Genomic DNA, 15,248 nt, shown 5'->3' with positions numbered 1-15,248 from the left:
ATGGCAAGGTTCACCTAATTAATTACTAAATGGAAGAAATAAACACAGAAAAGTTGAAATAGAATCAAGCTAGAATGATTCAGATGTAGACCAGTGATGAGAAGAGAAAGGAGGGCCCTCATGTTAAGTCACAATGTTCAGAGGGGACCTCCTTGCTTTCTTAACTTGTTATGGATCTATGTGGCGTTGGATTCAGTCTTAGTCTCAGACTTGGAGGAAAGTTGATCTGTAATGGAATTATCTGTACAATATCTGTAATAATGTTAAGCAGCTATGTGGATTGGCAGTGTTTCATTAGAGATAACTCAGCATGCTGTCAGTCTGTCTCCCAGAATCTGTCACACATAGGTGATCTCTCTGCTTTGTGTAAGCAAGGATCTCTTGGTCGAGTAGGGGATCTTAAACCTTGAGAAGCATCCCTGTTCAAGGCGAGAGACACCTGGCAGTTCAGCTGCAGTTCAGGGGGAGCTCCAGATGGATCCATCCTGATAGGAATACTTATGAAATAGTTGAAGAAGTGAACTTCTTTGTTGGCAGTTGTCTGCTTGGCAATAGTGTAAACCAGATGGGTGTCTTCATTTGAGCTGTTATCTAGTTATGTACTTTGGTTGCTTGCATTTTTGGGTTTTGAAACCACCTTTTGAAATATTTGTCCTGAGGCAATTTCACTCCCTTGTACCTAAGTCAGGAGCTTTCCAGCTCACAGGTTCACCACAGGGCATGAGACCTGTGGCTTCTTAGTCAGCCTATATTAAATTATGGCTTGGGGTCAAGTGTATCCACACAGACCTACAGCTGAAAATACTGACCATGCAGTGGTTTCCATGTGATGTTTGTAGTTGCAGAGGAATTATTTTATTTTTTTCTTGCCATATGCATGACTCTGCAAAGTTTCCCTTCTACACAAAGACTGACCGGGCTGTGTTATTCTGACTCCAGCTCACATTCCTGGGTGGGCTGTACTGGGATGTGTCGATGCTACTGGGCAGTGATGGGGACAGAGGAGGGAAGGTGACAGAGCAAGAGCTTTGCACAACATTAAATAGGGGAAGGCTAGTTCAGCTGAACTAGGTTTTTAAAGAGCAAGTCAGTAATTCTTCCTTGAGGAGGGAGAGAGAGAATTTACAACTGATTTCACTTGTGCTTTTTAACGGCTGCTTTTTTCACTTTGCCCAATTATGTGATGTAACACTTTATTGAGATTTTGTTTATTTTGCACGGTTTCTGTGGACTGTAGTGTAAACATGTTTCAGCCTAAGTCAAGTGATTGGAGATTGGAGATATAAGTTGGACTCATGCCGTAAGTTTAACCTTCTTTTTCACCCTTTATTTAACTGACTAGAAAGGATATATATACTGAGAAATACCAAAGCTATTTCATGTATTTTCTTCAGTAAAGTAGTTTTGGAATGGAATTGTTCATACAGAATGGAAGCAATGATAAGAGGATGTCTGTGCTGATTTCCTAAGTCTTCATCCACGGAGATTACATAAAATGTAAATAAGATTAAATAAAGTTTTTCAAATGGTTTTAGTTTCCAGGGGTGTGTTATGTTCTTTAGAATTTCATATCAGTAACTTGAACAGAATTAAATATCTCTGAAATTGATGAGAAGTAGCAAAACCCCTCAGTTTTCACTAACTTAGTAATTAGTCCAATGTACATATAATCTGGTGTAGGAGAGTGTTTTGCTCTGGAATGTGGTTGGAAGTGTAGATATTGAAGTGCTTTTTTAGATTAAAGTGTCAGATGATTCTTCAGACTTCTGTTTATTTAGTTTTAGGTAGATTCAATGAAAACCTTTTGGCACATCCCACTGCCAAACTGTTCCGCTTGTCTGCTCCTTCAACCCTCCACTTCATTTTCTCTCTAGATTGTCTCTTGCTGTTTGGCAGCAGAGTGGTTGTAGTAAAACTGATGTTCTGTCTCAATAAATCACGATGTGACTGTTCTGATTAATTTTCAGCAACATGTTTCTATTGAGAACTTTTAGATTGGTGACGTCTTTTTATTAAGACAGTTTATGAATCCTTTCTAAACTTTCATGTTTCATGTTCAAAAATAAAAAATGAGGGAAGAGAGAAGTAATAGTGAAGATAGTTCAGTGATTTAGCTATTTAGTTCAATAATTACTATATACAAAATGATGCAGGTGTTAGAATAGAATTTTTGATAGAGTTGCATGTCTTTCCTCTGTGGTTTTTACAGTGTGTCTTAAAGCAACCTTGGTTTCCAGTAAGCAGTAAAAGTGAATTTGAATGAACTCCAATGGCCGTTTTGCTTGCATTGACATTTACTCCTTTTTAATTTATGTGCAGGTCAACTCCCTGAAGATTCCTGACTTACCTCTACGGGCTATTATTGTTGAATATGGGACTATATTCACCCATGAGGAACATTAGGGTTTACCTACATAGATAATTTCTGTGGCATTTGATGTGGAGACTGGTGCCAAATAGGGCCAGTTGGGCTGAGATAAGACTCCTTTTGTCTCTGTAATTGGCTTAAGATACTACTTGAATGATACTCGTAATTTCTGTACTCTCATTGTTATATTGAGCAAGAAGCAGTACTTGAAAGTAGCTGAACTACTCTACAGCTACTCTAATTTAAGCTAGAGTAGTCTTGTAATTTGAGCTACTTCTATTTGCAGTCTTTGCTGTCTGTTTTGTGGTCTGATTACCTGAATAGTTTGCCTGATATTCATGCCTGGAGGTGTTAGGCAAACTCTTGGTTTGTCATCCAGTGCTTGTCTCCTTCTCAGCGTCAGTGTTTGTGCTGTTGTCTAGGGTCACTCCCTGTGCCTTTGTTGTTTGTTTCATTAATATTTCAGTCCCTGAAAGTATTTTATCTCCAGGTGAAATCCTAACTAACATCAGGTCTGGCATAAAAACTTGGGGTCATATTGGTTTTCTCATAGCTGAGTGCTTTTCTGTATATGATTTGTAATTCTTGGCAGCAAAAGAGAGCTCCAAAATCTACAGATGTCCGAAGGTGCTTCTCCTAGATGGGACATAATATTCAATAACAGTAGGGCTGAGTTAATTCTTACCAGTGAGGAATGCAAGTTGTTGGAGAAGAGAGGGGAAGAGTTGGGGGGTACAAGTCAGGGAAACATAAACAAACTTTACCTCTGTGAATAAGGGCTCAATTCATCACTGGTACATTAGTGTGAAAGTAAGAAGTGTGAAAAAGGAGGTTCTCATATTTTTATAGAATTTAGAAGTTTAATAAAAAGATAATTAGGAGATAAAAATAAAGTATACAGATATGGCCAGGTGTCTCTGCATTCAGCCAAGAGAGCACACTTTACTAACAAAGGATTGTCCCTTAAAAACAGAATCTTACGACATATTCATAAATTCTCATACACGATTCAAACATTCTTAAGTTTTGGATGTTTATTTGTTTAGTTTTTGACTCACCCCCTTCTCAATAAGTCAATCTTCTTGGCTCCACCGAGTTTTACATTCCCTGATAACAGAAATGCATTAAATTCCTCCCCCAGAGCTCTGGTCACTGCTGTCCTCATCTAGACAAGATAATCTAAGAATGGAGGGGGGTCTCTGACCATCTTTTTCAGTCTTTGGGTTATACAAACAAAAGTAGTTTTTGTTTTGATACTATGCCATAGCTCAATATATATGTATGTTATACTACTATTTCTAAGTTTCATCAATAACAGAAATAGAAGGAACTATATTAATATAACCAAGTTTTCTAATCTAATACATATAACATTTATTTTAATATTTGTGAAAAGCCAACAATATAATATGTATCTATAACAGAGGGAAGTGATAATAAAGCTTAGGATGCAGCCAGTGGAAGATAGTGTGTATTAGACACAGGGTGTGTGACTCTGTGAGGGTTTACTGCTTCCTTCATACATTTTACGACCTTCTAGCAATGTAGGTCAGAGGGCAAGCTCTAGTTGCTGAGGTGAAGGAGAGGGTTGTGGGGATATTTCAACTGAAAGTAAGTTTTTTGTTCAACAGCCTTTTTCAGGGGTGTTTGTGTTTGGGATTGCCAAAATCTAGTAGATGCAAATTGTTGAGAATTTGGATTACAGATGATAGTATTTTGAGATAAAACTGTGATTTAGATCTGGCTGACTGACTCTAATTTAGTGGGGTGTGATTTTCTTTAATATGTGTTGCATGGTAATACTGATACAAAACCAGCAATTCCAGGCTCTGAGACTGTGTGGTGTGGGAGCGTTATGTTAGGTGACTGAATTTGCTGTGAGTCTCTCATTATGTTTCATGAGAACCAGGCTGTCAAATGAATATATTTGATTCATTTGTGGATGTTGTAATAGCAAGTAGCAGAAAGACCAAGCAAAGGTCACATCTTCTCTAGTTAATCCATGAAGTCCTCCTGCAGGATGTGACAAGTAGCAGGAAGAAATCTCCATAAAATAACTGCCCTTGGTCAAATCTCACTTCATTATTGATTTATCTTCATATGTTACCATCTTGGAAGTGTGTTCTGTGTGTGTGCACATCTCTACTTAAAGGAGAGGCTTTTGAAAGAATAATACATGGTAGTGTCAGTCATTGTTGGACTCATTAGTGCTCTGAGCAGCTGCCTTCCCAGTGGCTGCCTGCAGTGCTGCCTTCTTTTTGATTATTTTCCTTCAGATTTGGTATTTAGTTTGCTGGAGAGTTGTATTTTCTGGTATGTTAGGCCAACATCTAAGCTGTTTATTTAATTCTATATTTTTTATAAGTATTTTGTGAAAGATGAATGGATGCTAGGCACCTGGCAATTTTTGATATGAAGTGTGCTTGCCAAACCTGTCAGATCTTTTGAAACGTATTACAGAAAGTGTCAAGCAAAAAAGTGACATGTGTTTTCAGAAGGTTGAATATTTCTGTATTGCTTTCAATTTTGGTGGGGTTTTGTGTTACAGAAAAGAATAGGCAGTACAATTCCTGGCATAGCTGGTGTAATTTTGGGAGATATTTAAAGCTGTGTGATAATGCAGCTGTTTGCTCAGCAGCAGTTTTGATAACTGCTAATGTGAGTAGAGGGATTTACAAATATTAGTGTGTAAAAGCTTTCAGAAGCTAGGTATGCTTGATTGTCTCATCACATAAATATATGTTTTATTTATTTTGGGGAAGAAACTCATATTTTTTCCAATTTTGAGTGTGTGTCCCCCTCCCCGCCATATTTAGATTTGGGAGTTTTTTTCTGTGTTTTGGCTTTTGGATTTTCTTGGTAGGTGATTTGTTATGAAAATGGAAACAAATTAGTTTTTGTCATTTGCTTACTGACTCTCACCAAGTTTGGTAATAAATTCTTCTAACAGTTCTTTCTCTGAATATTCTTAAGGTACTTTGCAACTAGAATATTCCTTGACTAACTTCATGCATTCTACTTTGCATCTTCTTGAGGATGACTAGGTGAAAGCCAAACATCTGAGTGTAAAGCCCACTTCAGCTAGATTTAGGGATAACAGAAGAAAGAGAAGCACTTGATTTCTGGTAGTTGCCTTGATTATTGGTGGGATTTTTATTGCTAATTGGGACAGAACAGTACTGCACATAGTCTTGGAGCAGGGAAGAAGTTGTCCGTACAGACTTCAAAGTAGCTGTCTGTAATTTTACATTCTCAAAGGAGCAAGGCCTTGCTTCTGGATAAAAGTGGAAAGGTGGGACTGGGAGAAGATGAACCAGTCAGCTTCCTTCTTTTTATTATCCAGATGATTGCAAACAACTCCTGTGGACTTGCTTCGGTGAGAATTAATTTGCCTACTAAGCCTTGTCACGCAGAGCATTCCTTCGCCTCCAATGGGGAATGAGGTTGGTGTGTGTGTACAACTAGTTTTCTCATATGTGTTTCCTTGATCTTGCTTTGTAATCTCATAGAACTGTGTCTTTCATTACATGCAGTTCATTAGAAGTGACATGTAAGTACTCGGTTCTTGTGTTGTTTTAGTTCTTCGTTGCATTTCTTATGAAGAAAAGCATGTTTTCCTTCCTGGAAGCACTGTTTTTAATCTGTGACCTGATCGAGCTGGGTAATAACATTTCCAGAATTAAAATTACAGCAGCTCGTTTATTCCCCCAGTTATGTCCCTTTTCTCTTGACCTGCAGTACAAAAATTTGAGTCTGCTTAATTGCTAAGTAGTAATGAATTCAGAACAAGGAAGAGGAAGATGTCAAGGATTACTAAATGGCACAAAGTAGTGTTGGGTAGCCAGCCAGTGTGATGGGCTGTAGGTGCTGTTAGTGGTGTCAAACTCAACTGTGTACTTTTTGTTTATGTTTGCCCCTAAATGGCAATTGCTAGCCCTCAGCATGGCCATGTTGTACTGAAGCATAGATTACTACGATGAATGTTCTTCTCCACAATTCTCTGTAAATTCAAAGCCTGATGGATACAAATGGATACGTTATTTTTAGGCCTATTCTTCCTCCCTCTTTCCTAAAAAGCAGCCCCTAAGCAGTTTTTAATGTTTGCCCTTACTGTAGTCTCTCTTCCATAAAATCTGGGCAACATATGCACTCGTCACTGCAGAGGAGTTCAGGAAGTTGAAAATAATTGTCATTGTAAGCAGAGGTTGATAACCTGATGGGCTGGTCAGTAGGAATTGTTTCTTCGCTGGGAAAGAAGTGACACTCTGGTTTGTAAAGAGGGCTTGGTGGGACTTGACAAGACAGGAAAGGAGATTTCTCTTAATATTTTATTTGTGTGAGAATTCTGCGGATGTTAAAATCATGAAGGGCCTGATCAGCAAAAACAAGATGTTCATCTATTAGCTGTGGATACTTCCTCTGTTCCTTAACCGCATTTTAGATGTGGAGCACATCTAAAAATATCCAGCAAATTGTAGTTCATCTTGACTGAATTCCAGTAATGCTGAAAAATTAGTGTTCTAAAAATCCTGTTTTCATACAGGGATGCTCAAAGTCAGTAAAGCTTTTAATGAATTCTGTGGTTCTTAATGCTTTCTTATGTTAGAAAATGATAAATTGAGAGCCTCAGTGCAGAAAGGATGGTAGAGTTACTGAAATGTGAGCATGTTCTCCTGATCATCATTCTTTAAATGACAACTTTGGAGATAATTTTTAATAATAAAGTCCTTGGCTGTCGAATGTGTGCATGCTATGCTTTATCTTTGTTGGCTTGAATAATTCCATTAATTTTATGGATCAAGGTAAAAGGGGAAAAAAAGAAGCAGTTGTATAAATGTGGTGTTCAGGATGTCCTAATAAGATACAGTTTCCTAAAAATTAAATATTTCTATGTGACATCTCATTCAGTTCCTGGAGCCATAAATTTTGCTTTTCTTTGACACAGTAATTTACTTTGTATCCTACAGTTCTCACCTAGTTTAAAACTACTCCTAAAAAAAAAAATAAAAAAGGAAGAAAATTACAGACTAGTTTGATTCCTTATTCTTGAAAATCTTCGCTTAGAGGGTTGTGGAATCAGTGAAGAATATCTGCTGGCAGTGACTGGGGGGAGATTGGAATGGAGCAAAAGGAAAATGTGTTTGGAGACTCAAAAGTGTTGAGAACAGTGGTTGAAGAAGGTAGTGAAATTCTTCTGCTGTGAGCTGCTTCTGTTCTTTAGTTAATTTGGTGCTGAAGTATAGAGTAGAGCATTGTATTTGTCACATTGTCTGGAATGATGAATTCAGCAGTCTGAGAAAGGAAAATACATGAATTGTTACTATTCCAATGTGATAGGGAAGGTGATGCTGCCTATCACGGTTTTAAATCTGAGTGAATACTGTTCTGCTTCAAATAAATGTATTTTATATAATTAATTTGCATTTTTATGAATAAAGCAGAATAAAAAGCAGATCATAAAGTATGTATTGTGAGACTGGCTTAGGAGAAAAGATGTCTGTAGAAGACCTAAAGTGGTGTTTCAAGAAGAAAAGTTGCTCTGTTCATCAGTGAGTTAAGTAACTGGGGAAAAAAATCTCCAAAAAGGTGGAACAGAGCTAGCCTGCTGTAGAAACAACCCAGCATCCCTCTCCATCCAGAAGTACTTGCTGTGTTAGGTCACAATATAATGAAAACAATTTTATTGTTTGGAAATTATGGAAAATTGGAAGATTTTTGTCTTCAGTAAGAAGGATGTCTGTGCTAGTGTGCAGTATTTGGACACACATACCAATTTTAATCCTAAAGTCCAGGATTAGACAGAGTCCAACTATGAAGCATGGACTCCAGTGTAGGCTGTCAATCCAAGGACATAATTAATACAATGCTGCTTTCAAAAAGAGTTGAGGTTGTCCTAGAAGATGGAGAGAGAAATAGAAGATTTTATTGGGACTATAATTGTCCAGTTGCAAATGTCTATTAAAAACCTCTGTCACATTTTGGATTCAAACTGGAAGCTAACAAAATCTGGTCCAGAAAACTGACTTAAGTGGGAAAGAAGGGTGTGATGAGTACTCAAATTGCTAGGAATGCATTACACAATGGAAAGATTTAGCAATCCTACATTGAAAATTTCTTGGGATTACGGAGTAGTGAAAACATGGATTCAGATGGTTGGTTCTGAGATGTGTTCAGAATAAGGGAAGAAAATGAGAAACTTGCTTTGAGGTGTTTTTCTGTTGGAAGCATAATTTTGGGTTGCAGATTTGTATCCAAGTGACAGCTTCAAGGAGCAGTGCATCGTGTTATGGTGTGTAATTGAGTGATGAAATACATAGAAATGTGTAAAGTATTAATTTTCACTGGAGAATATGAAAATAATTATTTTGACTGGAAATGGGAAAATTAAAATTCTTAGATCCAGTGAGGTGAGTAAATTACATGGGATGTGATTGTATCATGCTTCTGATACCTATGTGTGGCTTTAATTTTTTTTTTTTTAAAAAATTCTTTATTGCTTTAAATCTGTTACACTGGTGAAATGTCAGTTTTTCTTATGGAAGAGCTGTTAAGCTGCTGTTCTTTGTTGACAGGCCCTAGTGGTAGAGCACTTCCATCTCCTGCTATACTACCAGAATTTTATGACTCTTTAAAGCATAGTCATTGCTTTTTTTTTTTTTTAAGTCGTCTTGAATGAGGAACTAATAATAAATTATTGTAAAATTATATAATTATATGCACATGTTATAATTATTACTCTAATAAGTGCTCATATTAGTAGAAGCAAACCCAGTTGAAATACTTCATTAGTAGTGTTTGACCCTTTCCTTCTAAGAATTCAGAAGGCAACATGTTACATTTCCTAGCATAACATGCACATTCTGCCTGACATTTAAAATTTTTTTTTTAAATGGCTATGAATGAATGAGTGAATAGATGAAGGACATGGTGAAACACAAGTGTTTAATTAAGATAGTTGTAGAATTTATGACTTAGGATTTATGCAGAGAGGGCATTAATTTTGAAATGTGAGAAGTAAAAGAGAATTAAACTACTGTCAGGCCATATAGACAAACTCCTGGGTGACTTAAAAGGTATCAATTCTGGTAGTGTCAGACTTCAGCTTTGCAGAGTGTGGTGAATGTTTTTGCTTATAATTCTTGTGAGTTGGTAATGGCTCTGCATTCAGTTGGAATGGTATAGGGGGAGTATCCTGATAGATCTCAGGGAAGCTGGGCCAGAGAATCAGGAAGCTTTTAGTGTCTGAATGGATTTGTATCTGAAGTGAGAAATCCATTGGCTTTTCTTCTGTGAAGTAGCCTGGATTCTCTTGCCTGTAATTTTCCATGTCTATTTTGGACTGTGCTTAAGCAGTTAAAACTGTTTAAAATATGCTTAAGTGGTGATTTTCTGCCTTACCTTTAGATAGACTCTTTTAAAGACTATTAAGTTTAAAAAAAAAAAAAAAAAAGTTATTCTGATTAAAAAAAAAAAAAAAAAAAGTTATTCTGATTTTGGAATAACAGAAAAATTCAGCTGTCTTTTGGAAGTGCCTTTCAGTAACAGTTGTTAACTCTGTAGCACTAATTTTTTGTATGAGAAGTATGATGTAACTGGGCTCTGCTACCTTCTGCCTGACTGTTCTCTAAACAGTATGTTTGTTTTCATCACTGCTATCTGAGATTTAATTACAGAAATATGATGTCATGGGTGAATGTGAGCAAGGCCAGTAGAGAAATGGATGAGTATGAGGTGGCAAGATTAATCAGCTGTAGAGAGGGTTAGTGCTGTTATTTCCCTGCTAGGCAGAACAAATGACTTTTTGAAGTTAAAAGAGATCTCTGTCCTTTTGATTCAGTTGCACAGTGCTTCTAAAATGGGACACATACACTTTTCTTCTGTCCTGCTTTGTATGTGTGATGCTTTTCCATCCTCAGTTAATGAAAGACTCTGGTCTCCATTTCTTCTGTGTTTTTGTGATGGTCTGAACTGGGTCATCATTTGGTCTGTGATGCGAGAAAATGTTTTTGAAAGCTGCTCCTGTTTTTCCTATCTCTTTGTGTTCCTCCCTCCTCCACCTCCTTTGTATGAAGCCTTGCACTGCTTGATTTGACATTTAATTCCTTATTCCTTCTCCCAGCTTTTTCTATCCTTTTAGCAGTTTTCAAAGTGTGTTATCTCTCTGCTTCTTTTGTGAGGCTGTGGTTGTCTGTGCAGTTTATTTTTGTCTTTTTCTCTGATACTACTGTGTGAAAGGTGAAGAGGGGAGTTGCACATCAAACCATAACCTTTGAAAAGGAAATGCTTGATTCTGTGTGATGTGAACAGTGTCATGGCCAAGACGCTTGTGAAAAGTTCCTGGTCCTTTTGGGACAAGAAAGAAGGCAGAATACTTAAGGGTGATGCGAGGGCTTGTGAGAAATAGTTACCTTTTTTCTTTCCTAAAATTACTGCTTGATTTCTACTGGAAACATTGCTTGCTTTTACAGGCTTCTAAGACATCATCACAAAAAACCTAAGGTACAAGGTACAGTGATGATGTTCTGTTTTTCTGAGACTACGTAAAATAGGTTGTGGTTGGCTAGAAATGCAGTTAACACTACTGCTGTAGCAGTGATAACAGGGATGCACAAGGATGCAACTTCTGTTTGGGAATTTGCAGAAGCTGCTGCTGTCTGATGTCATTATGCTGCTAAAGGTATATTCTATACTCAAATGTCTGATTTCCTTCCCTGGGGTAGCTTTAAGCCAATGCAAAGCCCATTTTTGTGGAGCTTACAGTCATTTTGGGAGTGCTTTGCTGGTCTAGCATGCAGAAGTTTCTGAGCTAAAGTGCTCAGTGTTTATGTAACTTAATAGATTCTGTTCTAATAGAGGAACTTTTTCCCCCAAATCCTTTGGTCTCAATAGGAGAAGAAAAGACTTTTTCTTGCCTCTCTTTTTTCTTTCCTTTTTTTTCTCCTCTAGCTGTTGTTCCTCCTTTTGTTAATTGTAGAGCTGTACTTTAGTAACCACAACAGTGATTTCCAAGGTAGTAATCGATTAAAAATGGCTAAATAACAAAGGCTGAAATAAATTATTTGTACCTGAACAATAAAAGGACAATGAAATTATAATGAGGATGGCACAGGCTTGGAATGAACATCATTGCATGTAAAGTCTAGAGACTTGTCTGCTGAGCTCAAAGATGATGGGGAGAAGCATTAGCTCTAGGGCCAAGCTACTGTGTAGTTTTCTCAGGGACATGGCATCACTTTTGTCTAGTGCTCTGCTTTTTCCCTTGAGTATGTAACAGATATTCCCAGAATATCTGGAAAAATGAGAATGAGCAAAATTAAAATTTGCTGTGAAATATGCAAGTCTGACTTTTGAAAGAAATGTTTTCCAATTCTGCTGTTTTTTCCTGCAGTTAAGTGCTTTGTTTTCTCCTACTAAGCAACCTGAAGAGAAAAAATGCTTTTTAAGAGGAAGAGTAGTATTGTAAAATCATTTAGAAGTCAAACACAACAGGAAGGTTATGAACTGGTACAATACAAATCAGTAAAGTAAAATGCAATTTTGGCAGTTTCCTTTTAGGGCATCCTTATTTTTAACACTACTATTGAAAATGTGGTAGCCATTCCTCTAGTCCTTGTTTTGGAGATAACCTGTTGAGGGAAGGTGATGTGCTACCTGGTTGCAAAAGGGAGGGTTTCCATTTGTTTCTTGAGGAAAAGGATGCAGAAGTACTTGAGGGAGGTTGAGTTAGGGCACAAGTGAAGGGTGTAGTGATGCACTCTTTGGGACAGGGTTGTTAATCTGTAACAATTGAAAGAGCATTTGATCTTTGCTCTGATGTGAAGGCAGTGGCCATAGAGAGAGAAGCATAACTGCAGTGAAGGAAGGTGTGCCAAACAAAATGTCTGAAACTCTGTACATCTTAGGCAATAACTGCTTGCATCATGTCCAGGCTTATTTAGCATGAATAAAGAGAGGAGCAGACCACCACCAATAACTGCAGACTGTGACGAGAATCCTGGAAATATTCTGTGATGGGAAAGGTTAGAGATGTTCTGCATATGGGGATATTGTGAAAGAGCTAAGACAAAATGTGGTAACTTGAGCAAATTTGGGATATACGAAGCTACAGAAGTCTGAATAATCAGTTTCTGAAATGTTGTACACAAGTTCATATGACCTGTGGTAATCTGAGGAACAGTTACAAATAGTTTTTATTATAAATGCCCATGTTAGTGGATTACCCAGATTGTTAGGGCTGTTTTTTTAGAAGCAGCTAAGGGCGGGTAACCTGTGTTTGTGTGATCTTTGCTCTAGTCTTTTGAGGGTTGTAGTAGACTGACCTTCATGTGAGCCAAGAGGTTGCTGTCTGTTCCTTCTTGGTCAAGGAATACTGTTAAGTAATTGTTCTTTGTAATAGCATAGAAAATTTGCAGAAGGAAATGGAATTTAGGATCTGTGCTGTTGTGAAGGATGGGTTTATTTGTGGAAAAAATAAATGTTTTCAACTCTTGAAGCTGACACACCAACTTTGAAACAGCTTCACTTTCGTTTAGAGCACTTGGGCAACCTAGTTAGTTTTTTGTTTGTCTGATCTTTCAGTGTTGGTTTATTGTGAAATGACTTGTGTTCTGAATAAAGGAATCGACTGCCTACCCCTGAAAAACCAAATCAAATAACAATGCCTTATAAAGTTGTAATAACAAAAATTACTTTAACCATAATCTTGATTTAAGATCAATCTGTGCTCTTTGTTGGGTAAATGTATGAAAACTTCTATGGATACACTATATGCTTGTAATTTCTTTCAACAGGTACTTTGTGTTGGACTTTGAGACGGGAATTCTGCAGTATTTCATGAATGAACAAACTAAAAACCAGAGCCCAAAGCCACGAGGAGCCTTGTCTTTAGCTGGAGCTATAATATCACCTAGTGATGAAGTGCCACACATGTTAGTGGTCTACTCTGCTAATGGAGAGATGTACAAGTTAAGAGGTACAGTGTTGTTCACAGTGTCAGCTGAATTATTGTTCTCTGCCACTCCCACTTCTGCATCTCTTCTCTCACATCTCATTTCTCTTACTTCCCTGTGCTGTCAGAAAGTAGTAGCTATCCAGCTCTGTTATTACACAGTATGTTTTAATACAGGGTGGAGGAGTAATCTGGAGTTAAGTACATGTGAGTTTTTACAATGTATAGACTTTCTGGGCTGGAAGGTACCTCAAGGTGGCTTCTGTAATCTGTTACTGTGACATTTTGATTGAATGCTGCATCTTATTTGCTTCCAAATGAGCAAAAAGCTGCTTTCATTGCTGTCATAAAACAGCATGACATTTGTTTTCTAGCACTTTTCTTCCTTGCCAGCATCCTGTAGATAATGCGCAGTAATGAATCTGATGATGGGTCAGAGAAGGGAAAAATGCCAGTGAGAGGCTGCTAAGATATTATGTTATTATCAGTCTTGGAGTAATTGAATGCACCTCTAATGTAAAATTTTCCCTTCCCTTGTTCCCAAGTGTAAGACAGACAATATAGGGTTATATAGGAGTTACTTTGGAATATTTACAAAAAAGGAATCAAAAGTGTTCTGATTTTAAGGTGTTTTCAGTATGGTTGATTGGGCATGATGCTTCCATATCAAACTAATTTATAAAAAATAAATTATTTTTTAAAAAATATGCATAATTCAGTGTAACAGAAGTATTCTTGGTTTTATTCTGATCAGTTTATCAGTTGTCCAACAAGACTGAGCATGCAGAAGTCCCCTGTGGTATAGTGTGTTTCTCTTTCATATACAGAACTGAATTTAGAAACAACCAGGGAGAATTTCTGTTAAAATGCTTTGAAAGTTGCACAGCTAGAAATCATGAACACTTGTTGTTTCGTTATGCTTTTCCAATCACTTGAAATTATCAAATGCTTATAATATGCTCATTTTAATTGAATGATGTCTATGAATTTGATTAAAATCAGTAAACAATTTTTATTCTGAGTCAATAACCATTAAGGTACTCAATAGCAGAGGAAGTAACAGAAAATATTTACTGAAATTATCAACTCTGTATTGCAATTCTTAATGAGGATTCCTGTAGTAGTTGTTTTAGAAAAAAAAAAAGCCTCTCTCCTAAACAGACTTACTATATTACACAGGAGCCATCTGAGAGCAAACAAACTCTTCAATAATTTTTACAGCTGGTTTTTAAAGATGTGTGTGGGAAATTGTGACTTTTATTCCCGTGTCTCTAATTTGCATGTGAATGACATGGTTTTAGAGAGAGATTTGGTTGAACTCTGTTAGAAGCACTTAAGTATCTGGGGAACTGGTAGCTTGTCTGGTAGCTGATTGACAACCTGAGTGTAGAGCTTTTGTGGATTTAAATACTGTGGTGTGACCCTTGTCCTTTACAAACATAGACAAGTAAAGCAAAAGTGGATGAAAAATTTTGAACAAAAATATCTTCTTGAGGTAGGTAGTTCTGCTTTTCCTGACATGTGGAGGAGAAAACTATGAAGAAGACTCACAAGCTTATTTCTTCCAACGGGTCTCTTAAGTACAGGTTTAGATCTGTTGCACTGAAAAACATAAGTGTTCTTATGTAGCATAAATTAGGATTTATACTGCATCCTAATAAATAATTAACCTTTCCCTCTCTGCCCTGTCACCTCTTGTGCAAAATAAGTATTGATTTATGTGTGATCACCTGCATTTTCTTGTTCTAGCTGCTGATGCAAAGGAGAAACAATACTGGATAACTCAGCTTCGATCCTGTGCCAAACATCACAAGGAAAGTGATTCTAAGGTAAATAATTGAGAGTGAGAAGTAACTATTATGTTTTAAGTGGAGTAGGTGGAGAACAGCAGAGTCTGGATGATTGGCTGCTGTAGTTAGTGGGTTGATGTTT

The 15,248-nt window shown here is 37.1% G+C and overlaps 1 protein-coding gene across 1 annotated transcript in view; it reads left to right on the top strand.

The window, feature by feature from the left end:
- The window catches only part of OSBPL10 (oxysterol binding protein like 10), a 112,217-nt gene that overhangs the window by 17,248 nt on the left and 79,721 nt on the right, over positions 1 to 15,248 (top strand). The window contains exons 2-3 of the mRNA XM_015617802.1: positions 13,159 to 13,340; positions 15,066 to 15,145. Coding sequence (XP_015473288.1) covers positions 13,202 to 13,340; positions 15,066 to 15,145 — 219 coding nt within the window. The 5' untranslated portion in view covers positions 13,159 to 13,201. The remainder of the gene's footprint in view (positions 1 to 13,158; positions 13,341 to 15,065; positions 15,146 to 15,248) is intronic.

Source organism: Parus major, chromosome 2 (genome assembly GCF_001522545.3).
Source record: "Parus major isolate Abel chromosome 2, Parus_major1.1, whole genome shotgun sequence".
Lineage (NCBI taxonomy): Eukaryota > Metazoa > Chordata > Aves > Passeriformes > Paridae > Parus > Parus major.
Note: the sequence above shows the minus strand (reverse complement) of the source record. Positions and strands in the feature narration are given on the sequence as shown.